A 26,215-nucleotide genomic window follows, 5' to 3' on the forward strand; every position below is an offset into this window, starting at 1 on the left:
GGCTTGAAGAACAGCTCATCATTTATTTATAAAGTGTAACATTCCAGCCCCTCTCCTCCCACAAACCCAATACGTTCAGCTTTACCCATGGCTGGACTGGCCATTGGGCATACCGGGCATTTGCCCGGTGGGCCGACGTGCTTTTTGGGCCGATATCTCATACTCATACTTTTTTTTTTTTTTTTTTTTTAAACGGCCCATAAAATTTGTACATCGGCGGCCCATTTGTTTTGTTTTGTTTTGTTTTGTTTTGTTTTGTTTTGCTTACTTGGCGGCGCTGGGTTTGTGCCGGTGTAATGCATTGGTCAAAGTCAGTGTTAGTTTTTTTTTCTGACAGACCAGCCCATGAAACACGTAGATCAGCGGCCCATTGGCTCTTTTCTTGATTGACACTGGGCTGGCCCAATCACAACTTTAAACGAGTGAGCGAGCGGCAGCAGTGTCGGTGTGTATCTGTAAAAAAAGATGGAGATGAAACGCAAGGAATGTGCAGATAAATAGCGTGAAAAAATAGAACCAGGCCCTTAAAGCAGACACTGTAAACTGTGTCAAAATATATGTTTTCTGACCTTCATCAGCTCCTGTGGCAGATGATGATAGTGAGGACGGAGGATCAGGAGAGAGATGAGAAAGTGTAGAGCCTGCGGTAAGCATAACTACTTTCAAAACCCTTAGGCCATGTCATGAGTGTAGATTATTTCCACATCTGCATAGTTGACGATTACCGCAATTCACTAGAAATGTAATAAGAGGCGTTTGTAAACCATGTTTTCCGCCAAAATAAAAGCTTGATGCAGTTTGTGTCAAAATAAAAGATCATGTGCTTATCTCTTTCAAGTATAGAAATTGGTAATACCAATTGGTCTCAGGGGGGGGCATGCCCCCCAACCCCCCTAGAAGGACCGAGTACACACCACCATAGTTTTAATAAAAATCCTGTAAGAAACACTGGTATTGCTATGCCAGAGCCGCTTATAGCTTGTTTTAGGATTCACCGCTGTGGAGTATAGTTCAACTGTAATAATAAATATACAATTTTGACTTATTTCATCTGTTAACTCTCACTCGTTCCTATACTCACTCATTACATGGCATTAGTGGTTTTAATGAATAGGAGTTGGTATGCATATAATTAAGGGCGTGCAAAGATGGGTGGTGTTTATGATCATATAGTGGGCCGGTCTGGGCAAAAATGCCCGGGCCGATTTTTTGTCCTAGTCCAGCCCTGGCTTTACCGCAGTCTCACACCAGCACAGTCAACATTTTGTGACCAATTAGATATCAGACTGGATTCTTGCCTCTGTTTCCCCCCAGCTTGCTGTGGGTGGACACGCCATATGCTCTGAGAGCTCCACAATGGGTTTGTTTTTCTGAGCTCTGCCGTCCCATGATGCTAATCACGCTGGCTGCTCATGCTGGCTCATTGTAGCCCGTGGGAGGACTGTAGTCTGCCGGAAGGATCGACTGCAAAACACAACAGAGGCTGCTCGGCTCTACTCCTCTATACATGTGATCACGTAGGGATGTGTTTGAGGCCTGAAGTGAAGAGGGATATTAAAAGCACACCAAACATGGGGATTTCTCATCATTTTTTCATGTAGGAAGTTGGTGTGTGGGAATTTGAGGGTGTGGACATGTTTGTACAAAGGCTTTGGAGTCTTCTCTGCTGCTGTTCCCTTTGAGGACATAACAAACAGACCAGCTGTAGTCTAAAGCCTCTATTTTTTTGCAAGTCACATTTTCTTACTCTTGCCATCAGTTATTAAATGGGAATGTGGTCTGGGAATGTGACCAAAAGTGCTAAGTTTATCGGTTGTCCTTTTTTATTAATTATTTATCGATGCAACTTTATTATAAATAAATGTGTTTCTAGAAGTGGCTGCTTACAATAAAACAGCAGACTCAAAATGGCCAGTATTTGCAGCTTCCACAATTAGTTTCTCCTTGATTTTATGACTATATTGTTGGATACTATCCATTTTGAAAGGTGCAAGATTGGTGCGTAAAGAGTCACTCAGGTAAGTCAAGAAAAAAAAACATCACACAAGGAGGTTCAGGGATAGACCAATACATCAGCAATAACACATTCACATTGGGACAGGATTAGATGAGTTTACTGAAAAACATTAGGTAATTTGCTCTGGAATTTGTACAGAGGTTTTGTGAGAAAAACAGACTTGGCAGATTCTGATAGGATTAAAATTGCACATTACATCAAAGTACAAATTTCTCTGACGTCCTCTGGGAAAAGCATTGAAATTTAACGTGTTTATTGTGCTGCATTTACACACCAAACATTCGTTTTTCGTGTGAACAAGCCTTGAGAGTACTGAGAGGAGAAAAACATAAATGATGCATAGCACTTTCTCAAAAAGAAAACCAATCCCTTAGCGGGGATCTGCCTGAATGGAGCAGGCCGAAAGCTGCTGACCTCTGAGTGCTGCCAAACTGATTGTGCTTTTTTGTTTAGATGTGTTTTCTATAAATAAATAAATAAAAAAGATGGTTCTGATGGTTCTTTGCTGCTGTACTGGATGCATCAGGGAGGATTAGAGTTTACGCTACATATTTAATGCGGTCACATGCATACTTCAAATGCAGTGTTAGTGCTTGGATCACAAGACGTTGTGGACCCCATTCACACCTGTATGTAGCGCTGACCACTTCAGCAGTAAATCTGAGACAGATGTTAATACCAGATGTATGCAGGACCTTTTTACACCAATACAGTCCTAGAGTGAGAAGGAAAGACAAAGAGGGGGAAGGGATAAAGTTTTAAAGAAATTAAAAAAAAAAAAAAGGAAACACTGAAAGATGAGACGAAAGAGGGAAGGCAGCATCCTCTGTCAGTGCCTCACATGCTCAATAATCTATTTACCATGCAGAATTAAGATTTCTGCTATCCAGCACATTGCAGCTCCAATCCCTAAAGCCAGGATGGATAATCCAAAATCCCTCTTAGGTCCTGTCCTGTGAGGCCAGCCCTGGAGCAACAGAGTCAGGAAAGATACAGAACCCTGAGTGTTTCAGAGATCTCATGCACTTCCATTTCAGTGTATTTGGCGGCATGTACAATGTGTGAACTTGATTCAGTTTTAGTTATCTACCGCATTCTGAAGCCTGGAACTGAATCAAGTTTACACATTTTATTGTTCACGCATGTGTAACCCCTCTCTCCCAGGTCAGGTCCTCTCTGCCGCTCCTCGCAGTCGCTCGAACCCGGGTCTCCGGCATGGGAGGGGAAGGCTAAATGTTTTAAATTTCATGGTGCTATTGTTTCTGTGGAAACGATTTGAATGATGAATCTTCACACTGCTTTTTTTTCAATACACTTAAGAGTTCAAAGTGACCAGAGGCTGTTAAACCCCACGAAGGATCAAAAATGCCTAAAAAAGAACCATAAAACAAATTCAGACGTTAGATTTGAAGTGTTCTGTAGTATGATACAGTAGCTTGGAGTGAGGAACAGATCAAAACTGTGGTCATTATTCTCTGGTAATCTTTCCCTTTGTAGCATCTCTCAAAATCTTATTCACTACTGTTCGTAAGATTGGGGTCACATATAAATATACAATTTTATTAAATATTTAAACGATTTAAAATAAAAATTTCTATTTGAATCTATTTTAAAACGTATTTTATTCATGTGATGGCAAAGCTGAATTTTCAGCTGCCATTACTCCAGTCTTCAGTGTCACATGATCCTTCAGTGGAAATGACATGAGGGTGACTGAATGACAGAATCTTCATTTTATTTCACTTTAGGCTCACACTGTTCCTTTAAGTAACTGACATTCCTATCTGTGTGTTCTGTTAATACCAAGGATTTAAAAATCCTGGTTAAATATAACACTGAACTAGGCGTATATAGCAGCGTGGTTTACAGGAAACACTGCGTCTGTTTGGAGGCTCCAGTGTTAATAAATTTGAGATACTCAGGTAACAAAGAGGGCAGCCAGAGCAGCAGATTTCCCCCTTGTCTCCAGTTACTTATTACAGCAATATGAAACCAGAGGATCTCTGTAGCATGTGCTGGCTGACAAGCCCTGCACTGTGTGGATGTCTTTGATTAGGCTTTGGAATTAGAAGTGTGATGTGTCATAGAGAGGAGATTGATAAATGCACAGGGCTTTGGGACTGCTAATGCAAGCAGCAGCTGCACAACAGCTGACAGGCTCCCAGCGGGGCAACAGCAGTAAAACACACCTTCAGCGAGGCCCCTACACTGAGGCATGCACGCACACACACACACACACACATATAGACGGTTGCCATGGTAACACACAACCGTCAAGTGCATCAGACACACCTCAGTGAACAGGCAAATACACACCAATGAGGTGATCTACTGATGAGTTGACACTCACAACACACACTATATCTGTGTTAAACTTGCCCTCGAGCTCCACATGGAAAAATGATGACACAGGGGAAGTATTAAGTCTCAAACAGAAACAGTTAATGTGATCATGTTGTGTAAATGAAGGATGTCATCATCTCATTAGACATGGTTACACTGAGGATTGTGGCACAACTCTCTCTTCCAGCTTTCCTTTCTGTTAAGGCTACCTTTGCAGTGTTCATTCTGAAATACCAACTTTTACTGCAAACCTTATAGACCAGCTTTCATATGGTATCAAAACCTAAAAAAGGTCAAATTTCACCATGTGGTGGGTTTTCCTAGATCACATCACATTTATACACAAACGTGGTTATGAATCATTAAGACAGCAGGATTTCTTGAACAGACAACACAGGCTAAAATGGAAATGGGAATGTCATCAAAGGCAAACAAAAAAAAATTGTAACGTCATTAGATGCTTTCCATAAGATTCATTATTCCTGAATATTCAGCACTAACACAAAATGAGGATACTTCTCACCTAAATACTAGACTCAGCTCTCGATTCAGCATGAAATGAAAGTGTTTCCTTCCCGTTTGTGATGTATATCTGAGTAAAATGGCTTCTTAAAAGGAAAAAAAGGGTGATTTAATTTTGAAAGTATTATAATTTATAAAAAAAAAACCTCTGGAATATTCCATAAGAATTGTCATTTTAGATTTCATGGTGACTAAAAACATTTGCTCCAAAAATGTATTTCTGTTCATTAATGTCATTCTATACTTGTAACCCTTTCTTTCTTCAGTGTAACATAAAACATTATTATTATTTTAATTTTTTTTAATCGGTCACATTTATTTATATAGCAATCTATACAATACGGATACCTACAAAGCGGCTTCACATTAACAAACAAGAAAACATTAGTATAAATGTAAAATTGATCAATTATGAAACAAATTCAATTCAGCAGCTCTTCAGAATGCAAAAATGTCATTATTCAGCTCAATGCAATTAAATGTTGATTCAGTTCAGTTCAATAACTGTCAGTGTTCATCAGTTCAGTTCAGCTCTACAGAAAGCAATAATACCGTAATTCAGTTATCTGATTCAGTGCTGATTCAGCTCAGTTCCAATATAGCAAAGTTAGTGTCATTATCTAGCTCAATTCAGTTGCATTAGCGTCAGTGCATTTACATAGGTTATATTACTATGTAATAATTCACTGAAAGTCAATAGGGTCCGGTGAGTTTAAACAGGTTTGTGATTCAATATTAACTTGTTTTGTTTTAACCAATAGTGGAATCAGAAGTCTGTGGGTTGACCTCACCTGCAGCTGACACACTTCATCACCATGTCCTTCACAGCCCAGGTGGCCGGTGTGGAGAATTCCCGTTCTGTGTCATTCAGGGGACAAACTCAAAAACAGCCAATGTCTGATGATCACAGATTTGCGAATGAAGGTGCTGACAGTACCGGTGCATTGAACCCCCCCTTGTGTTTCTTTGTTTTAAGAGCAGTGTTTGCTGAGTGCTTGGACTGAAGACTGGGCCAAGCAAGGAGTTGAGTGAATGTATACTCTGAGGAATGAGTTCTTTAGTGAGTCCACATCATCTCTGAATGCTTTGTCTGTCACTCAGGCATTGGATTTCCAAGTAAGCTTATGCATTTCAGTTACCAAGAATAAGAGATCAATATCTAGGAGTTATTCCAGAGAAATGTGGGCAGTGCCTTTATGCATTTATGTAACAAAAGGTCTCCACACATTAAACAGTTCTGACATGACCATAAAACAGCTGGAGCAGTTGCCATGGCAACATAGGGTTTGGTGGAGGTGTGACATTAGCCCTGTCCTCTGATGAGGAGAACCTCAGTGAACACAAGGTCAGAGTGATATCACCTGCCCAAATCTAACTCTCTCTCAACACACGGTCACACAGATAGATAGATACTAATTTGTATAGCCTGCCCAAACCTCATTATATGAATAATCCCTTCAAGCGCTTTATAACTGGGGAAACCGCTCTATTTTCTGCCGTGCCGAGAGCGCCACCTGGTGGCAGAGAATGAACTTGTATTTTTCAATAATGTACATTACATAGCACACAGTGGACGTTGCTCACATCTGGTAAATGCAATGTCTCTTTTTATTGAAATTTTAAAATCGTCTTTTCTGGACTAAATTTGCATTGATTTAAGGTGGATTTATTTCAGTGTGCTGTAACATGACAGGGCCTAAACTGTTCTGACTTTATTATTATTAAATGAGAATGTACAGCCTCACACATGTACAGCCTTTTTGGACTCCGGGGCTCAACATTAATGCTTCATTAACGTCAGACAATTAAGCATGCTGAAATAAAGAAAAACAAAAAAAAACAAAAACATTTTTTTAATATATATATTTCAAATACATTTAGTTAGGCAACATCACACAATGTTTTCACCATTTCGACTGTTCAGTAAGCAAGTACAATAATCGTTGATAGTCGACAGTCAATTTATTGCTAAATGATTCCGTGTTCTGAACAAATCAGTTGAATCAAAGTTACATGTTTAGCAACCTTTAGCATCTGGCTGTGGCAGTGAAGAGGTTCTTTCTTTATGAGGACATGAGATTGAGAGCATTATATTCACATGATGCCTTCTGTAAAAGTCAGAAGACTAAAGCACCAGATGAACAGTGCAGATGCTCTTGTCACAAACAGGAAATCAAAAGTAGATGCTGTTTAGACCGCTTAATATTTTGGATTGTGCGTCACAAGATTAAAACAGGCCATTTTAAGAGTTGTGTCTCTTTCCTGTATTTTTTAATCAGTAGTTTTTAGGAATGTGCAAGGGAGTTTGCTGGATGTTATTATGAACTGATCTAATGAAAACGATAAACTTTCATTACATCCATACATTTTGTATGTCTATGAAGTGTAAATTTAATGGAGAAAGTCAAATGAGTAATTTCAAGACATTTTCATGTGAATATAATGCTCTCAATCTCATGTCCTCATAAAGAAAGAACCTCTTCACTGCCACAGCCAGATGCTAAAGGTTGCTAAACATGTTACAAGCACTCATCCCATAGTAAAGTATCTAAGGGCTTGGGGCTTTTTATAACACATTTGTTTAAGCCAGTCAAATAACACAGGCTATGCAAGAAATGTTTTTATGCAATGGTCTAAAAACTAAAAAAGTTAGTATAATGTATAAAACATTTCAAAAGGAATAAGTCATAGATATCCAAGATATTGAAAAAGATTCCAAACAGACTAAATAATAATAATAATAATGCAAAAAACACTTATTAAACTGGTTGATTGTACATTATAAATCAGATTAATTCAGAATATAATGCTATTGCACATTGTTTATGAAGTAAATGCGAGTCAGACCGAGCTGATGGCTGAGGAATTGAGGCAGTGGCTGAGGTGGTTCAGATGAAAAAAAAAAAAGAAAAGCCTCTCTGAACATTCTCATATTCCTTTAACCTGCAGGTAGGGAATCTACACAGTCCACAAAGTTTGCTTTTCACATTCCCTAAACCGCTGTAGACAAATACAATCGATTCACTGCTTCTTCTTTGCAGTAATGTTCTTGCAGACCCAGCTCATGCCATCCTGAAAGAGGCGAGCACTTTATGTGAAAAACAGTTTCTGATGGGAAGGTCTAAACAAATGCATGGGAAAATAAAAGGCGGCTAATGACTCACCTGTACCCCCTCTCCTGTCAGAGCAGAGCAGGACTGAATTTGCCATATCCGGTCCCGAATGGTGTGCAGGTTCAGTCCCTCTGCGATCTCAGAGGCTGGAGCAGCAGTCAGCAGGTCTTGCTTATTGGCAAAGATCATAACGGGTACGCCACTGAGTTTCTCCTCATCCAGCAGCTCAGCCAACTCCTGCACACCACATGAACAATTCAAAATAGCTCATTCAAATGCTTTCAAGATCAAGTATATGCTTATACATGTCTTTGGGGGATTTTAGAGTTTCACTTCAAATCAGTGTGAAATATCAATGCTTCAGTGAACCGTATTGATCTGGAAAAGTGTGAAGCCACATAGTCTGAGAAATATCCTGCAGAGGCCTTGGATGGTTATTCTCTCTCTCATCTACACACGCAAACAAGACAAGCTGTGATAAAACAGATTTGCAATTTATACCTGCCCCGTTTCCTCAAACCGCTTCCTGTCAGCACTGTCTATGACATAAATCTGAAAAGCAAAAACATAATGGCAGGAATCATAAGCATTTATGGGAAATATCTCTTACACAAGAAATATTAATACTCTACTGTGCAAACGCTTGGGGTCAGTAGCTTTTTTAAATTAATATGTGCATTAATCTGATCAAAAGTGACAGTAAAAGATATAGGTTACAAAAAATTTCTTCAAATAAATGCTGTTCTGAAAAATTACAGTTTCCATAAAACTTTTAAGCAGCATGACTTTTCAACATTGCTAATAATGAGAAATGGTTCTTGAGCATCAAATCAGCTGCTGAAAATTCAGCTTCACCATCAAAGCAATAAATAGAATTTTAAATATATACATTAAAATAGAAAACAATTATTTAAAACCATAATAATATGATTTTTTTCTGATCTAATAAATGCAGCCTGGGCAAGAATAAGAGACTTCGTTAAAAAAATCGACCCCAAACCTTTGAACAGTAGTGTATATGAAAATAAATGAACTTTAAACTGACGCTTTTTTCAAAGTCTGGCTATGCTTAACTCATAAACACACATCTCTTAAGAAACACCCACAAGCACGTCAGTATTTTCAAAGTAGTTTCTCCAGTAAGGCCTTATCTTCCTCTGGCCTCCAATGTCCCAGACATTCAGCTTGAAGCCCTGAGACTGCACGCTCTTAATGTTAAAGCCCTGGCAAGAACAGAAGAATGTTAAATGTAAATTAAAGGTTGTTTGCTGTACTAAAGCAAGAGAAAAATAAAAGCAGAAACACTTAAGAGATTCCACTATTAAACATTGATAATAAACTTCTCAACATTTTACCAGGAACTTTGTAATTTCTGCAAAAGGGAGATCATTTCTAGTAATGTTGGGTACTTTCTGTGTGTTACCTGTGTTGGGGTGATGTAACTAATATCCTCAGAGGCGAGCTGTTTGAGAAGTGTTGTCTTTCCACCATTGTCTAATCCGAGAAGCAGAATGCGTACCTCCTGGTCTGGGGCACTCTTTAGTTTTCTTAGGATTGATAACAAGCCCTGGAATAAACATAACATGCTCAGTAACCAGATTTGAAACAAGACAGTAATGAAACAATGACACTATGGGGGAGGGACAAACAAGATAATAATGTCATCCAGTTGGTATGTAAAAATAAATTATTAAAATTAAATAAAAATAAAAAAAAGCAATGAAATTGAAAAGTGATTGAATGATGTCAACAATTGGTTAACTATCGCTTTAACACTGGTGTATACAATCTCATAATTGTTGATCAATACTTATAGCGAGCACTTATATCAAAATTGTACGTTTAGACGTCAGCTGAAAAATAGGCAGGCGCTCTGGATTTCGGAGTAAATTTCTTGACTAAGTAAAATCATTCCTGCTTAATTATTTGGGAAAGTAAGTAACTTAGCAGGACAGCAAATAACTGATGTTAGAGTTAAAGCCTGAGCGACGCTGAGCCATCAGGTTTCACTCCTACATTAAACCCGCCACTGCGGCTACTAATCAAGACTACACGCCCCCAGTTCCAGTAAGTTTCTTCAACCCCAGTTCATTACAAAATACACAAAGACATGACAAGAGTCAGAAAACTTCTCACCATCTTCCTCCAGGTGTTTTCCGAGACGCTGACGAGCGTTACTAGGGGACGCTCAGTGACGTCACCGCTCGCTGGCGTCGTTTTAAAGCAACCGCGATCTTTATTTATTTTTATAACATTTCTCTGGTCAGGTTTCAAAGTAAATGTCCGTTAAGAATAGGTATGAGATCATTATAGCTGCTGAACATTTCCACCGTTATTGCACAAAGAAAAACATACTAAACCCATTTTGTCACTCTGTATGGGTATACTGTTGTCACAATATAACCTACCAGTAATAGTCTACAAGCTTTTACAAATAACAGAATTATGAGGCACAAAACTATTCAGAAAACAACAAATATGTATAAGTACAAAAAATGATAAATGAATAAATGTTTAATTTGATAACATCTAGCTTGATTGTATAGTACACTTGCCTTAATGTATACCTTTGTGGGTTTTATTGTATTCACACTGTCCTTCTGATTATCAAATGCTCTTTATAATTATAGTCAAATTATTGATATTAATACGGTATAAAATCATAATAAAACTCCCTCTCTCTATATAAATTGTTTTTCATGCAAATTGAAAAAAAGCAACAACTGCACTGGTTCTACTAAAACAACACATTTTATTTACAGAATCTGTGAATAAATCTGTAAAAGTACAAAAACGGCAACCATGGCAAGTCCTTCGACTGATCTCGACATAACATGCACCATGCAAAACTTTCAGTCCTTCAAAAAGGGACTAAGATTTAAAAAACCCTGAATAAAATTATAATAAAATAAAATTTAAAACAGCAAAACAACATGTAAGAGAAATATCTGTAGAGAACAATGCTGGTGCTTTCCCTAAGGGCAGAAGATTGACAGGCTATCATCTTCCAGTATGTTACAGGGATGGCACATCAACCTGAACTGAGAGTGAATCTGAAGTCTTGTGTTGGCAGTTAACAGTATTAACTAATAAAACACTTTCATCAAGTAAATGTTCCTAGTGATGGTTGTATGGAGGCTTTAACCTTTCTATTTAACAGCTGCCACCACAATCTGAAAATAAAAAATTCTATTACATTCTACACCACCCTCCGTCACATTAAATCAAATATTGTATAAAACATATAAATGTCTGGTGTAAACATCTCAAATTAAGCTTTCTGCTTTTTCTTTGCTGGTTTGACTGAGGGCATTTCCTCCTCACTGACATCATCTTCATCTGATATTTCAGACTCTTCATTCTCTGTGGCTGAAGGACAACTTATTAGCATCATTCAATTTCAAAACAAAAAGCTTTATATGCAATTTTGTGAAACAGAACTCGAGTGTGTTCGTGACACAGTGTTTTATTCCTCACCAACTAAATGTAACCCACTGATGGTCACTGGTCCGGATCCAGATTTCAGACGTAGTGTGACCGGAGCCATCAACTCAAACTCCCCGAGGCTTACCTGAGTAAAAACAGATAACACTGCTGGAACACTTATAATCTACAACAGTGCAATTAAAAAAAGTAACTCAGAAAAACATAGCATTACCATAGGCAGGCAGGAAATGTTGAGATTAGCTACAGGGACCGATATTTTCTTTCCTTGGTGATTCATAGCAGTCACTTCCACCACATTATTCTCTTCTTTGGCACAGTCACCTAGACAAATCTAATGGTTTGATGAAAGGTAAAGAAGTTATGCATTTAAAAGCACAGGTCATCAAGCACTCAAATTCAAAATCATGATGAAATGGAAGCTGCGACCGATCTTTTCTTCCATATTGTGGCATACATTGGAAAGGAAAAAAAATGAAGGACAAGGACTTGGTTCACTGGATTTTGATATGTGTGCACTGCACTCCAAAGTGGAGGCAGATGAATGGAGTTTAAGATGCAGACACATCTACTGGGGTTCGGCAATTTTTTGCAATGCAAGATCCAGTCATTTCAATAGGAATCCATTTAATCTAGAGTTTCACATGAGAGCAAAAGATTTCTCCACACAAATTTTGCAACAAATTCAGGTTAGTCACATGGACTTCGTTGTGAGCTGTGCTTCATTTGTCTACCCTATGGACAATACACAACTGGTAATCTGACCACATCTTAAATGATTGGAAAAGTCCTCTAAACATCATCAGACAGATGTCTGTCAGACTGTCATTTCACCACAGTAGTGACACTTTAATTAAACGTTAAAATCTAAAAATGAAAATAAATAAATACACATGCACAGATTAAATGTTCTTACAACCTACAACATGCAATTAGAAAATCTGGAATCTTTATTTCTACTTTAAAAGTATGAATCAGACAAATTAAAATCTTTTATTTATTCACCTTCATATTACACCCATTTTCTTATTATTATTTTCTATATAGCACGTCGGTCACCCACACAGAGACAGTCAGGTTTGGAACAACACAAGCGGGGTGTTCTTGTGATTAAAATAGTCTACGAACCGTCTTAAGCTCGAGAAAATGTTCCACATCTTCATCTTCATCCTCGTCTGTTTGAAATGTGTAAAATGGAACTTCAGAAGACAATTCACAACCTAAAGGAATCCAAAATCACAATATTAAATGGGAATATTGAAATGCATAAATGAGTGTAATTATTGAAACGACCATGTTTGAACTACATCGTGATGCACAGTAATACAGGGATCTTTTGATAGAAGTTAAACAATTATTAGAGAAAATTCTGACGATTGCCGTTGTCCCACGTGTGTTAACAAATGTACAATCAGCGCAGGCTGCGCTTCACTGATCTTACTGAACACATAGCTTTCCAATCGCGAGTGAGAGTCCACTCCACAGTCTGATACTTCATCATCCACAAACGACATAATCGCCCAAATGTTACTAATATCACTTCAATATAGACTACAGTTCAACAGTGCAGGTCGCGTTTTCAAAACACGTGACGAGTGTACGAAATTCGTCGCAGAGATCATGACGTCATTAACATGGACACGGAAGGCGGGTCCAAAGTATCAGAAATCCCAGCCATTAGAATAAAAAAAGATGGTGGTTTTAGTTAATACCAGTATTTTTTGTCCTGTGTTTGAAAGGTTCAATTTGTTATTTAGCAATTTTTGTGTTTTAGATCCTGTTTAATATTGAGTAAGATAATTAATAACTTAAATTACTTCGTCTTCTTTTTAAATATGTATACAAAGATATATTTCTTTATATAAAAACTGTGTCAGCATCTCAGAAATTGTAACTAGGTTCCAGGACTATTAATTCTGTATATTAGCATGCAATAAATTTGAGACCGTGTCAGTTTTGAACAATTCAAACCACTTGCAAAGTTTTAAAGAAACCATGTCAGAAATGAGAGTGTTTGCTGGGTTAGTCACTGTGGCCCTAGAAAACATTTTTAATTTGACTCACTAACCACACAGTGTTTTCTATTTAACATTTTCATAGCCATCTTTATTACATAGAACCCTTACAGAAATTACAACTATAATACATAATCATAATTACATCAAAGTACAGAAAGGTCTTCATCTTTTTAAATATATGCAGTGTATGACCTTTGAAAAAAGAAGAAAAATAGAAACGCCCTCTACATTGGACGTGATTAACCAAAATAAAATAATCCAAGCAAGAAGCCATATAGTACAGACCCCATCACATGGCATGCAGGAAAAAAATAGTAGGCTAAATCGTGCACACGATTCATAAATCGATAGAACGAATTAGTAAATGGAGGAAAAGAAAAAGTAATCGTGTGCATGTTTTGGTACATCGAGGGAACGAATTAGTAAATATCGCGCACGATTTTTATTTTTTCTGGCATGTCATGTGTGGGGCTCCGTAATATAGAGATAAACAATAGCAATCCTTTTTATTATTTATTTATTTTTGCGTACAAATGTCGAAAAATTGTCAAAACTGTTGGCCCATTACATGCACAAAACTATTTACATTTTTCTTAAACTCAGACATTTTAACATTACATGTGGGAATCTGCAGGAGCCTTTTGTGCTCATTAAGTTTTTCAGAATATAGCAAAACAATACAGAAGAAGAATAATGTCAGTAATTTCGGTTAAAAAAAAATAAAAAAAGGGGGGAGTAAATACAGAATTAACAGTTTCTATTGTACCTACATTCTGTGAAACAGTCCTGACATTGACGAGTTTACTTCAGAAAAACCCAACCTCAATTGTAGAGGTTTTAAATATATTAAAGAGGCATACTGTCATTAAAAACAGGCAAATGTTGTAATTATCCTCAGGCAACAGAAAAAAAAGGATCTCAGATATTTTAAAGATAATCCACTGTACCTTCATTTATTTTCAATTTCCATTCTAATTAGAGACAGGGCACTGGTCTTCAGCTTTACATTACAAATTGTACTTTTTTTTAATTTAATTTCTTTTTAAACACATAAGCATCTCAGAATTATAATGTAACCCTGTTTCATCTAAGAAATGCTTCATTTACCACTTTAAACAAAAGGCAAGAGTGTAGGAAAGTACTTTTCATTACCCTCAGATATATTCCAGAGGTGGGCAAGAGCCAAACGGCATTTTTGTACAAAATGAAAAAGATGTATGGTTAAAATGTACACATGCTAAAGGCTTACACAAAACTATCCCATGCGGTCTTAAAAACAACAGACTTTACGGTTTAACTGTGTTTACATCTTTACTTGCTCCAAGTTCAATTTCAGAATTTTCTTTTCTAAATAATACCTGATCAGCAACCCAAACCTCAAAGGATAGCTTTAGCCTGCTGTATTCTCCATACGAGAGATCACAGACACCGTTTGAACCTGGAAAATGGCAGACTTTATTACAATGTCCTGGAAAGCAATATCACAAACCCTGCCTGTTATGAAGTCCTTCTAGATTGTTACTTTGAACACTATAAAGCACTGAAAAGAATTATTAAAAACAGTGAAGATGTCTCTTACCAAATAATGGGACGTATTTGGTCTGGAGAATGTAGACATTAACTTAAACATATACATATGCTGAACACAAACTGTGACTGGGCCACGTCTAAGAGATTTAGTGGGTTCAATGGCACTCGGCCAACTCAAGCAATCGGTCCACCTCAGAAAAAAAAGTTGAAAATAACTTGTGCGTTCTGAATTACTCCTGCAGACTCACTTCAATTCTTTTTCCATTTCTCACTCCCCCTGAACACACATATGTGCGCACACACTTGAGCTTCCACTACACACTGGCAAAGTAAATGAACAGCATCTAAATATCTAGAAATGCATTCAGCATATGATTGGAATGAAGCAACCGTTGCTATTACAAAACGTGATAGTTACATGAACAGGTAGTGCGTTGGGGCCAAAGCTTGTGCACTTTCTTGGTGGCTCATTCTGTATGAATTTTCTTCTTGGCGACTCAGATTCACAAACTCCTCCCCATTATAATAACGTCTTTTGGGAATCCCTCCATTTTGGCCACTTCAAAGCAACCCAGTTTGCTATAAAAGTCCAACATCCTTTTGTCCATCTGCCGGACCTCACAGAAAGCACCAAGCGAACCTGACAACCGAGGAAAAGGAAACGAGGCATTCATTTTTTTTCTTGTTAAAGTTAAGACACAGAGATTAAAAGCACCTTTAATGTACAATGTATTTAAGTAATAACTGACTAATAACAATGCTAGTACTATAGTAGGTAATAACGACAGTAACATAAAAAATAAAGTACACATTTCACACAACCTTACTTTACATACCATTAGCTTTCAGTGATGAGAGGAGACATCCCATCATGCTTTTGGCAACACTGGGGTCAGTAACCTTTGCATGAATATCCACTTTAATGAGTGATGGGAAGTTACTGAGGAATGATTCTGGTAAGCCTTCCTCCTCCTCATGGAAACTTAGCATCATTTTCTATAAGGAACACAGGTTTCCGAATGATCAACATCATCAAACGTATTATTATTTTTTCTCTGAAGTACAAATTGTTCAATTAATAAAAATATAATTTCACATGTCAGGAATTTAAAGGGGTCATGAAGAGGGAAATCAAACTTGATCTTTTGACAGGTAACAGGTCAATGTACTATAAAAACATTCTGTAAGTTTCAAAACTTTCTCGTTAGTTTAAAAACAGTTTTTATTGAAACCGAGCTCAGAAAACTACTGGTTTTGGGATGTGCCACTTTTTAACGCCTGCTGCTACATCACTGCCTCTTTAGCACCCCCCACTGAAATACTAGAGATACACAAACACAGGATTACTCCAACAGAACCATACAGATATTATTACAAAATTGCAAGTCACTGTGTAATGAAAGTTGGGAAAAATATTCTTTGAATTGCCTTCCTTGAGATCCCAACATATCTAGAACGGACACGAGTGTAGTTGCGTCATGTCACGAATCAATTTGTTTTTCAGGTTAAAAATGGCGTGGCGATCCAACAGTAATGTTGCAACACAGAAGTGTGAGTAAAAGTGCCTTTAACACTATTGCATTGTCTGTTCCAGACTGTTTGATAGATACTGAGTATTTATACATTTTTAACCCAATGACCCATGTTGTTTTCAGAGTACTTCACAGCAGCGTCCATCAGTTATTTTAATAAGTATTACTGTTAGCCAATCACAGTAGTGGGCTTTACATCTGACTCTTGAATGAAAATCTCACTATACAACATTATAAGTGAACCTATAAGTGAAAAAAATGCAGTTCATGACCCCTTTAAGAATGAGATTGTTGTAGAAGGAATGACATACTAACCTCAGCCTCTGATAAGTCCTTCTCTGTGTCTGGCTTGATATACTTCTCCTGCATGAACGGAATCCAACTCATCTGGCATTTCTTCACAAAAGGTTTGACATCCACAGTGCCCAAAGCATAGCCACAAATACCTTCCTCATCCTCAAGCACAAAGCCATAGTCTGGGCTGAGTGTCAGGAAACCTCCCACTAACCTGCAATGAGGAAGATGATGGTAAAACATTCAGTTATTAACAAAGCACACATAATACATTAATGTGACTAAACAAAGTTGAATCTCAAACCACACCTGTCTCCAATAAGGTCTGGGGACTCGTCTGGGAAAGAAATGCTGTCACAGCCCTCAGTGAACATCTCTTTGCAGATCTTGTAAACGGAAGACTGAGGACAGACAGTGAGAGAGATGCAGCATGTGAAGGCATCTGACAGCTCTGATTCCACAAAGTTTGAGCCCTCTAAGGACTAACAGGTGGACCAGACTGCTGTTTCAGCAGAATACTTCAGATGTGCTGCAAATAAACCTAAAAGCACAGCTTAAACTGGGACACCTCAGCTGGGAATACAAGCAGCCAATTGCAATGTTTTATTTATCTACAGGAAGTAGTTATAAGCTAGCTAGTTACTTGACACTAGAATGGATTTGACATTTTTAAGAACTTACAAATGGCTGCTGCAACCAGTCACCCTAACCTGGGGACTAGTATTTCATAAATTACATGCACAGAATAAAAGAAATATAAAATAAAATGGCTGATATCAGTGTTTTGATGCCCAGCCAAAACCCACCTCATCTTTGGGAAAATAAGGCCTTATGGTATAGATTTTTGAAGTTGGCATTGGTGGTGGTGGCTGGTAGAAAAGATCATTTGCCCCTTCAATTGGCAACAGTCTCTGTGGAGACCAAAGCAAAAGTATTGTAGAGTTTAGAATTTCTTTAGGTTTGACCATGTGACTGCACTGCTACTGAAACTTTATCTTGTGTTTACCTGCTCCAACTGAACGGACCTCACACAATGGAGCTGAACAAGAATGTGCCTAATATCGGCATGGAAATAAATGGCTTCACAAGTGAAATTGCTTCTATGGTTGGTCAGAGTACAGCAAGAGCATGTAAACATTATATAATGATATGCACCACTGGAAATCATTTCCAACTTTTTTTTTTTTTCAGAGGAAAACCAAAATGAAACAAAATTGCACAGGCTTGGTCTGAGAAAGGCTTAACTGGCTAAAGGAGATGCTCCTTTCCCGCTCTTTTTCGCTGCGCAAGAACTTCCTGTAGAGAAAAGGATGAAGCTGGCGCACAAAGCAAAACTCCATGACCAACTATTTCCAGATTAAAATAATTGATGTTTAATTTAGACTATTTAAGCTGAATCATTCTGAGATGTTAAGTATGCTGAAGTTATGAATAAGTAATCATTTGTTCGTGGAGCTTTGAATAGACTCGCAGTCGCACACGCAAGCGCAGTGTTGTGGACGCAGGCGCAGACAAAATGTGGTGATAATTTTTGCGCTGTTTCCTGCAAAGAAACAAGATGTCATAAAATAAAACCTAGCCATGCCGCGCTGTCGCAAGCGCAAGGGGAAAAGCAGCATCTCATTTGGGCAGTTGCTGAAAGAAATCCAAAATTATGCTGGGTTAGAAAACACAATCACCCTAAACACTGGATCTAACAGTAACCGTTTGACCAATTTCAATTTACATTTACAATTTACATGGCTCTAAACACCCCTTCGTTTTTCTATGCAGCTGCTGACAGCTCACCTTAAACAGACCAACCTGTAGCGATTTGCCACCATACCAACATCTAAAACAAACGAAAATATATCTTTGTGAAACATTTTTCTGGTAATTCAATATTGGATACCTGGAACTCTCCTGCTAGACCGCCCCTAAAGGCCCAGGGCTCTTGGTCGCCACTTAAGAACTGTGCTGACGACTGACTACGACACCCTGTTGAGATCAGATCCAAGCGGAGAATATTATGTGAGGGGCTTTCTGGCATAATGAGGGGGAAGGGGTATAGGGTAGAGGTGTCTAATTTCCAAATAACTTCATTGAAAATAAATGTTTATACTACAATCATGGAACACACCTCAAGATGAACAACAGTGAAAACTGCAGATCTCGTCTGCCTAGGGCTCAAGCAGCTTAAACTTACAATGACAGAGGGCTTACACTGACTGCAATGCCAGATTTGGGCGCATTACTGGAACGATTCATTTTTCACATAACTCTTAAGCATTTAGAATTAAGTAAGATTTGTGATGCAATCTAAAATAAGGTACTAAAACACTAGCTCTTGAACTAAATGTTGCTAGTCTGTTTAGAAGAAATTAGACATTTAAGAATTAATGGCTGTATCACTTTTCCTACATTTTAGACCGATTGTTTGGTGATTTTGTTAGTTATACATCATCAGTTTGCTCGCTGGTGCTAAATAAGTTTCAGCTGTTTAAGCCCTCTGAATTCTAACCTGAATCTGAAGTCACATTTAGACCTATCTGCTTTGTCACATGACTATCAAGCGCTCTTCATCAGCCACCACGTGCACAATTTCTTTGATTGATTAAAAATTTATATCATTTAATCTTACTTGATCGATGGAGCAGATCTGGACCCTTCATGGGCAAGTCACAAACTAAAAAGCTTTAATTCAAAAGTCTGCAACAACTGAATCTTTCCAGTCACTACACCTGCTTGCTCCTGCAGCAGATAATTACAACATAATTGAGTGCTTTTTATTGCTCTCAAGCAGACACAATCTCTATAGTGCGATTGGAAATCCAACTGTTTCTAAACAACAGTACCAATGTGAGGGGATGGAAACTCGGCGTCATGTAACAAGACAAATGCAGCGCAGATCCAGGAGATAAAGTTCTCCTGTTTTCAATTTGACCATACTTAAAACACATCCTGTGGTGAAATGGCAGGACACATAACACACACCATCTGAGGGGAGTTTGACCACTTCCTTTTCCATTTAAAAAAAATAAAATAAAAAATAATCCAGAAAATTATTCTCTGTATAATTTGTGAATTGAATCGTTTTACTAAGAAGGTGTGTTTAGATGACTGAGGCAAGGGAATCAATTTTCCCCTAAGTTGGTGTGGTGAAGCTGGTCTGAGCCATTTCAATTGGGCCTACTGATAGAAACAAAAACCATGTTAGAGCTGCCAGAGAGAAGAATTGGGGGGTTAACAACTAACACTTGAGCTATGGCAGTGCAAATGTGACTTCATCCAAAACCTTTCCTTTCCTGAGACATTGTGATGCGTTTCATAATGAAAAATAAAATATATCCATAAAACCCCAAAAAGAAAACCGATAATCGCAGCACTGTGCATACATCGGGCACTCTCCATCCAATAGCAGTACAAACTTGTGCTGAGGATTCTTCCATCTGTACATAATGAAGGGAAAAGACAATAAAAGAGCTCATTAGTAACTGATTTCAGCACAACAGCAGTGAGGCGCTGACTGAATGCCATCTGCACTGCTTTAGACCGTATACAGACACTGAAAATGCACTGGGATTTGAACGGTCCATGCAAACAGAGGCTGAAATGCATATTGAGAGGGACAGTCCACAAAAAAACCTAATAAATCAACATTAAAGGAACAGTAACATTAACTAAATAAGAAACCTTTATATGTGTTCTAAAGAAAAGAAGTCAAATATTTGATTCAGATTCTATAGAACACTCTTATTAGTGCGGCATATTACACACTTGATTTTCCCCTCCATCAGTTAAAGACAACTTAGATGTGGCATGCCGGTTTTGGTTGCTGCCTGCTGTGTTGCTTTGTTATAAATCCGGACAGAAACCTGTGAATGAAATGTGGTTACCAAGGTAACCCAGGCCATGCTGGTGCTATAATTACACAACCAACTTCCAACAAAAACCTCATTTAGAGTAGAATCCATTACTCTAACTGAACTGTAGCGATGCCCAGAAGCTATATGAATAACAAACATGGGCATTCTCAGCAAGTGACAGGTCTCTCAATTAAATCATCATAAATAAAAGGGCTGGATAATGACCCAAGTGCTTCGATAAGAGACCCTTCAGTTTGCTGACTGAGGATCATGAGAACCGTGTACAATTCACTGGAATGTAGTGTTAAGTGTTTTCTGACCGGACCAGTTCAGTTAGAGTAAAGCATACGCTGAGGTTGTCTGTGGAGTATCTTCCTATAATGCTCATAAATCAACACATATGGTAAAAAAAAGTCCATCAAATATAAAGCAATCATTCATGATGCACCAGAATAGCCTTACATAGCCGCCTTGCTTTCCAAGATCGCATGCGCGGCGCGCTTGGGCATTAAAGGCCTATTTTCCTTCACGATCACAACCTTAATCGAAAAAGATTGCAACAGATGTTGCCAAGTTAATGCACATTGATACTGAATGCACAGCAAGCAGCAGGACCCACACCGGCAACTGTGACCACAGCCGTCCAAATCATTCTACCTGATCAAGAGTGGCCTGGAGGAGAGGCACTGGCTAGCAATGAAGACAGCATCCAGTCAGTAGAGGAAAAGAGTATTTACATAAAACGTGAAAATAAGAAAGAAAAAGAGTACACACTAGACTGCATTTCCATTAAATGGCAGGCTTGGCGCAAGAAATTTCAATAGCGCATGTGCTGTTCATACTGTGAGTGAGAACTAAGGTCTTACAATCAAGTAGAAAGGGTTAATTTACTCTCTCAAGTCCAAAAAAATATGCTCTGCCATCTGTTAAGAAAGGCGTTTTGTGCACCTGAAATCTTTATGTCATTATAAAACGTGTAGATGTGAATGTTTCATAAACTGAAGACTACTGTAATGATTGCTCATTGTTTTTGGATTCTACCAAATAACGTTCAAGTATTTCATGGGTTCAGTGTGGTTTAAAAGCCTTGAGAAGCAGTAAAGAGATGTCGCCATACCTACCTAACCACTGAACAAATGATTTCAACATTGAGATGATACTCTTTATATCCCAGATATAGGGATACAGGTCATAAAGAATGGTCCTGTTGGCAGAGTTGGAGAGTCTGGTGAACATCTGGATGACGGAGCAGCACATCTCCTCAAATTTTTCTGCTCTGGATTGCCATTCAGCTACCTATGTGAAACATATGAATACCATCTTTATCATAACCACACTATCAAATGTCTCCTGCTTCAAAACAGCTAATCAACAACTGCTAAAAATGTGTTATTAAACACAGAGTGAGCATTTTGTTCTTATTATAAAGGCACCACCATGTGGTGAAAATAATTACAGCATTTCCACCATTTTGTGGAATCAACCAACTCAAAAGAATGATTATCTCACAAATCAGACAAGGGTGTTTTACCCTACACAAGAGCAATATTTAACCTATTAAATATTTTTGTTCTGAAGCAGCAATTAAAGTACATTAATTATAGGAATTTCAATGAATTGATGAATCTTAATATTACATTAATCTGACTTTCTGGACTAGATAAAGACAATTTTTAAAAGTTTCTCTTGACCATGGAAGTTGAGAGTTTTTGTTCAGCTTAATGTAAAAAGATTAACACCCACTCATATAAAAGTACCACATATTGATCAGATTTATCAAAACCTTGTTTTTATATTTGACATTTCTCACCTTCTCTGGATCCTTTGCTTTGGAGTTAACACTGACATAACTGCTATTGGCTCTCAACCAGTTAAACTCTTTCAGCATCTGTACTGCTTTAGGACCGTGTTCGTACGGCAGGTAGAAGAGTTCAGCTAGCAGGGTCAGATCCTCCAGAGTAAGTGGCTCAGTAGTAAACAGTGGCTTCTCATTGGGGCCTGGAACAAAGACTTCCTTATTGAGCTGATCATCAGTCTGCATCGGTGCAATGTCACTGCCTGAATCCTCTTGAATGGACATCTCTGGGGACTTGGACTCTGTCAGGCTCTCTTTGTCTGTGTCCATGGGTTTGAGATCTTCTGTCATTTTAGCCTTGACAATCTCTGTGAGGATCTGGTTGACATTTTTAGTGTCTTCCACCTCGTCGTGTTTCTCCACGACCATCTCCATGGGTTCTTCATCAGACTCCTTCTTCTCCACCTCCACCTCTACTTCTACTTCCTCTTCTTTGCCGAGCACATGCGGTTCATCACTAAGGGGCACAGCTGGACTCATGATGGGCTGTTGGAAGACTGCAGTCACAGTAGTGGAAGTGCCCAGACTGGGTGCAGTGAGCACAGGAACATCTATAGAAGTGCTATTAGCTCCACTGTGAGGAACCTGCCGACCTGATTAAAAAACAAAAGGTTATGATATATAAGATACCAAACACTATCATGTAACATAATATATATCACACAAAGAAGAAATAGTTACTGTTGTACTGATGAGGCACTCCAAATTCGCTCAGCCACTCAATGAGAGCCAGCTTGAGCGCGATCTGCGGGCTGTAGAGGATGTCTGTTTCTAGCTCCTCATCACTGCCCTCATTTTCCAGCTTTATCTGGATTGACACAGTGCTGTCTTCACTGTCCGCTAAACACAGAAACAAGAAGCTATGAAGCTACAGCCAAACAAGATTAAATACACAAACATGATATTATGATGTTGTCAGTCTTCATCAAAAATATGAGCAACAATTTTCACTTAGTAAAAAACAGCAATCTGCCATATCGTTTTTTACAGTCAGCCAGAAACAGAAATTTTCAATTGTCTTTTCTTTTGTGATGTATATCCGAGTGAGACTTCTCAAATAAGTCTTATTTGACTGGAACATTGTCATTTGCTCATTGCTGTGATCTCAGGAGAGTGAAAGTTTCCTGGAGGGGATTGAATATTGCCCGGGTCTTTCAACTATACCCACGTTTTGGATTAGATTATGATAGGATTAAAAAAAATTAAGAAATAAATAAAGATCTGCATAGATATATCTATTATCATTTATAACTTATTTTTTCAGCATTTTAATTTTTTAGTGAACTTACCTTTTAAGAGAAAAACATTGGTCATTTTTATACAAACATTAGAAAAACAATGTTTTCTTAAAGACATACTTACTCATGACAACATCTTTTCTCACTCCATTCATGTTAGACTTATACCACGTGGCTAGTGTGTGAATGGCCACAAAATTAGACTCAAATTCACAGTTAGGGTTGGTGAGGACTCCCTTCAGCCGAGGGATGAGTTCTGTGGACCTGCCTTTATAAGGCCCCAAGAAAAGTCTCTTCTGATCGTAGTCATTAGCATGAATATTGTCCCAGATGACAGGAGCTCTCCTCAGTATCTTTGTGACTTCTTCAATAGATTCAACAGTTATGTCTTTAGAAACTACCTTGGGACCTGTCAAACATGTAAAAGCATTGTTAAAAACCACAAGAGAGCAAGCTATTATTCCAGTCCCCTCAATGAAAACCCAATTTACCTGTCCACAGCACCTCAATACCAGGAAGCAGCTTTTCACCTACTGTGCGCAGGTAAGGCGATTGTGATACGTTTGGATAACAAAATGTTCCACAATACTCTGAGGACAAGGAAACATTCAATAATTATGAGTAGGTATAAAACAGAAACAATACATTAGATAGCATCACACAAAGCAGCATGGTTAGTTAATAATGATAATAATAATATCCATCTTACCTGTGGGGCATAATAAAAATATTTCAGGTTCTCCCAAATACTGGAAGATCTCATTGGTGATAGACACTTGAGCATGTGCAAAGGAGCTGAATACCTCCTTGTCAGCTGGACACATGTTATGATCAATGTCATCAAACAGTAAGGCAAAGGACTTGCACCCAAAATGAGTGACCTGCACAAAAGACAGACAGAGATTGAGGATGTACTGGCATCCGAGCCCAGTGCTTCTAAAGCTTCCGAATAGGTTCATTCTCACCTGGTCTAACTTCCTTTTAAGTGTTGACACTTCCTTCTGATTTGAGAATGTAATGTCCAGACCAGGAGAAATGGCATAAATGAACTCAACCCCATACTCTTTAGCAGCGCTTATTAAAGTTGTGAGTTGATCTTTAAAAGGAAATGAGAGAGGACATTAGACTCAGAAACTTCAGCCAAATAAAGCATAACGACTGGTACCTTTTTAAAGAACATGAAAAAACATATCACCTGCTTCCTCTACAGAATACATTTCTCTCCAAAACATTCTGTGTTTGTAGTCATCTTTCGGGGCATACAGATAGGTGTTCAAACCCCATTTCTGCTGCCTGAAACACATCAAATACAAGATATTATTTTTTAGGCTAAACACTCAAAAACAATACTAGCATTTTAAAATAGCTAAATTCAAAAAGCTTCCAGTACACAGAAAAATATTATCTACTATACATATACACACAACTACGTTAATAGCATACACAATAGACAAATATATAGAAAAAAATGCATATACTAAATTATGCTAGGTAATATGAATCAGAAAGGGGCAGGATATTTGCACATTAAGTTACCTCCTGAAAAGCTCTTTCCTTTGTTCCATGGTCCATGGCCGTCCATAGAAACCTGTGGTGAACAAAATAAGAAAAACAAATGGTTGTGACAAACGCAACACATTCCTCAAACAGACCCTACAGCCAATCCACACCCAAGCAACATATAAATGTGATGTTTTCTAGCAATGTATGGAACTAATTGGAATAATTGTAAATGCTGCATATACTTTTATGTTTGATAACATAACGTTGGATTTGTCTACATTAGCTCACCCTCCACAACCCCAGTGATGAACTTTCTGCGGCCTGTTCGCTCAACCCCGATGATGGGCTCGTCCACTGGACACTGCGTTTCCGAAACAGCTTCGCTTGGGACTGGATTGGGTTCATTTTCCGGCTGTGGCGACTCGATTATTTTGTCTTTCTGAACCATTTCGAATTGCACTTAATTTCTGCTGGAAGTAACGTTATCGGTCTAGTCGTCAGACAAAGCTTTTCTTCCGCAGAAACGCTAACCCGTCACCCGATTCACTGGCTGTTAGCTGTTAGTGGGTCAGTAGGCCACCGAGTCACCAGCAGGGAGCGGGATTCTATCGGGTGCAGAATGTCTGCATCAACTACCTGCTAATAAACACGACAGTCATTCACACCCAATTAACAGTTACAATGAACGCTTTCTGGACGGTCTGCTCTCTCTCTCTAGCAAGCGAACTGAACCCGTCTTTCAACGATGTCAGAACCGCCGATTAGCATTAACGTTACCCGGTGTTTTCTCTAAAAGCTGTTGTCCAGTCTCCTCACATCATAAATTAATGACATTTAAGGTTACAGTACACCAGCATCGCGACTTCAAATAAACCCCGTCAATGTAACGTAACGTTCCGTTCATCGACGCGGTCTAATTTTGCTCTCTTCTTCCTGTTTACACTTACTGCGCAGACTCAGA

At 38.3% G+C, this 26,215-nt stretch overlaps 3 protein-coding genes across 4 annotated transcripts; all 3 read right to left on the reverse strand.

Moving 5' to 3' along the window:
- Positions 1-7,317: 7,317 nt before the first annotated feature.
- LOC132111175 (ADP-ribosylation factor-like protein 3) lies at positions 7,318-10,227 on the reverse strand. Of its 2 annotated transcripts, XM_059518334.1 has the most exons (6): positions 10,132-10,227; positions 9,419-9,562; positions 9,102-9,218; positions 8,497-8,547; positions 8,047-8,232; positions 7,318-7,954 (listed from the first exon to the last, which is right to left on the reverse strand). In XM_059518334.1, exons 1-6 carry the CDS (start codon positions 10,132-10,134, stop codon positions 7,904-7,906), a joined length of 552 nt encoding a protein of 183 aa, XP_059374317.1. In that variant the 5' UTR covers positions 10,135-10,227; the 3' UTR covers positions 7,318-7,903. The 2 variants fall into 2 exon arrangements, with proteins under 2 accessions (XP_059374317.1, XP_059374316.1); XM_059518333.1 differs by lacking the exon at positions 10,132-10,227 and having other exon boundaries at positions 9,419-9,580.
- Positions 10,228-11,248: 1,021 nt separating this feature from the next.
- Positions 11,249-13,061, reverse strand: LOC132110806 (nucleoplasmin-like protein NO29). The gene is made up of 5 exons (XM_059517775.1): positions 12,881-13,061; positions 12,568-12,659; positions 11,654-11,773; positions 11,473-11,566; positions 11,249-11,364 (listed from the first exon to the last, which is right to left on the reverse strand). The coding sequence occupies exons 1-5, from the start codon at positions 12,951-12,953 to the stop codon at positions 11,267-11,269; spliced, it is 477 nt and encodes a 158-aa protein (XP_059373758.1). The 5' UTR covers positions 12,954-13,061; the 3' UTR covers positions 11,249-11,266.
- Positions 13,062-13,516: 455 nt separating this feature from the next.
- Positions 13,517-26,215, reverse strand: LOC132110805 (protein O-GlcNAcase-like). Its single transcript, XM_059517774.1, has 16 exons — positions 25,543-26,215; positions 25,288-25,339; positions 24,947-25,044; positions 24,717-24,847; positions 24,461-24,632; positions 24,243-24,341; positions 23,876-24,160; positions 23,195-23,353; positions 22,469-23,106; positions 21,780-21,954; positions 18,705-18,790; positions 17,620-17,724; positions 17,123-17,214; positions 16,835-17,027; positions 15,824-15,983; positions 13,517-15,627 (listed from the first exon to the last, which is right to left on the reverse strand). The coding sequence occupies exons 1-16, from the start codon at positions 25,700-25,702 to the stop codon at positions 15,491-15,493; spliced, it is 2,742 nt and encodes a 913-aa protein (XP_059373757.1). The 5' UTR covers positions 25,703-26,215; the 3' UTR covers positions 13,517-15,490.

This window comes from Carassius carassius, chromosome 30 (assembly GCF_963082965.1).
Source record: "Carassius carassius chromosome 30, fCarCar2.1, whole genome shotgun sequence".
Classification (NCBI taxonomy): domain Eukaryota; kingdom Metazoa; phylum Chordata; class Actinopteri; order Cypriniformes; family Cyprinidae; genus Carassius; species Carassius carassius.

Bases quoted from the DNA above. Each gene is read 5' to 3' on its own strand.
- LOC132110806 (XM_059517775.1), bottom strand. From the start codon at position 12,953: ATGTCGTTTGTGGATGATGAAGTATCAGACTGTGGAGTGGACTCTCAC. The intron at 11,774-12,567 runs GTTCGTAGACTA...TCAAACCATTAG, and splicing joins ATTTTCTCGAGCTTAAGACG to ATTTGTCTAGGTGACTGTGC. The intron at 11,567-11,653 runs GTAATGCTATGT...GTTTTTACTCAG, and splicing joins ACATTTCCTGCCTGCCTATG to GTAAGCCTCGGGGAGTTTGA.
- LOC132111175 (XM_059518333.1), bottom strand. From the start codon at position 9,580: ATGTTATGTTTATTCCAGGGCTTGTTATCAATCCTAAGAAAACTAAAG. The intron at 9,219-9,418 runs GTAACACACAGA...TGTTCTTGCCAG, and splicing joins GTTACATCACCCCAACACAG to GGCTTTAACATTAAGAGCGT. The intron at 8,233-8,496 runs GTATAAATTGCA...TGTGGTGTGCAG, and splicing joins GGTTTGAGGAAACGGGGCAG to GAGTTGGCTGAGCTGCTGGA.
- LOC132110805 (XM_059517774.1), bottom strand. From the start codon at position 25,702: ATGGTTCAGAAAGACAAAATAATCGAGTCGCCACAGCCGGAAAATGAA. The intron at 17,725-18,704 runs GTATCCAATATT...TGGTCTCCACAG, and splicing joins GTCTAGCAGGAGAGTTCCAG to AGACTGTTGCCAATTGAAGG. The intron at 15,628-15,823 runs GTATGTAAAGTA...CTCGGTTGTCAG, and splicing joins CTCATCACTGAAAGCTAATG to GTTCGCTTGGTGCTTTCTGT.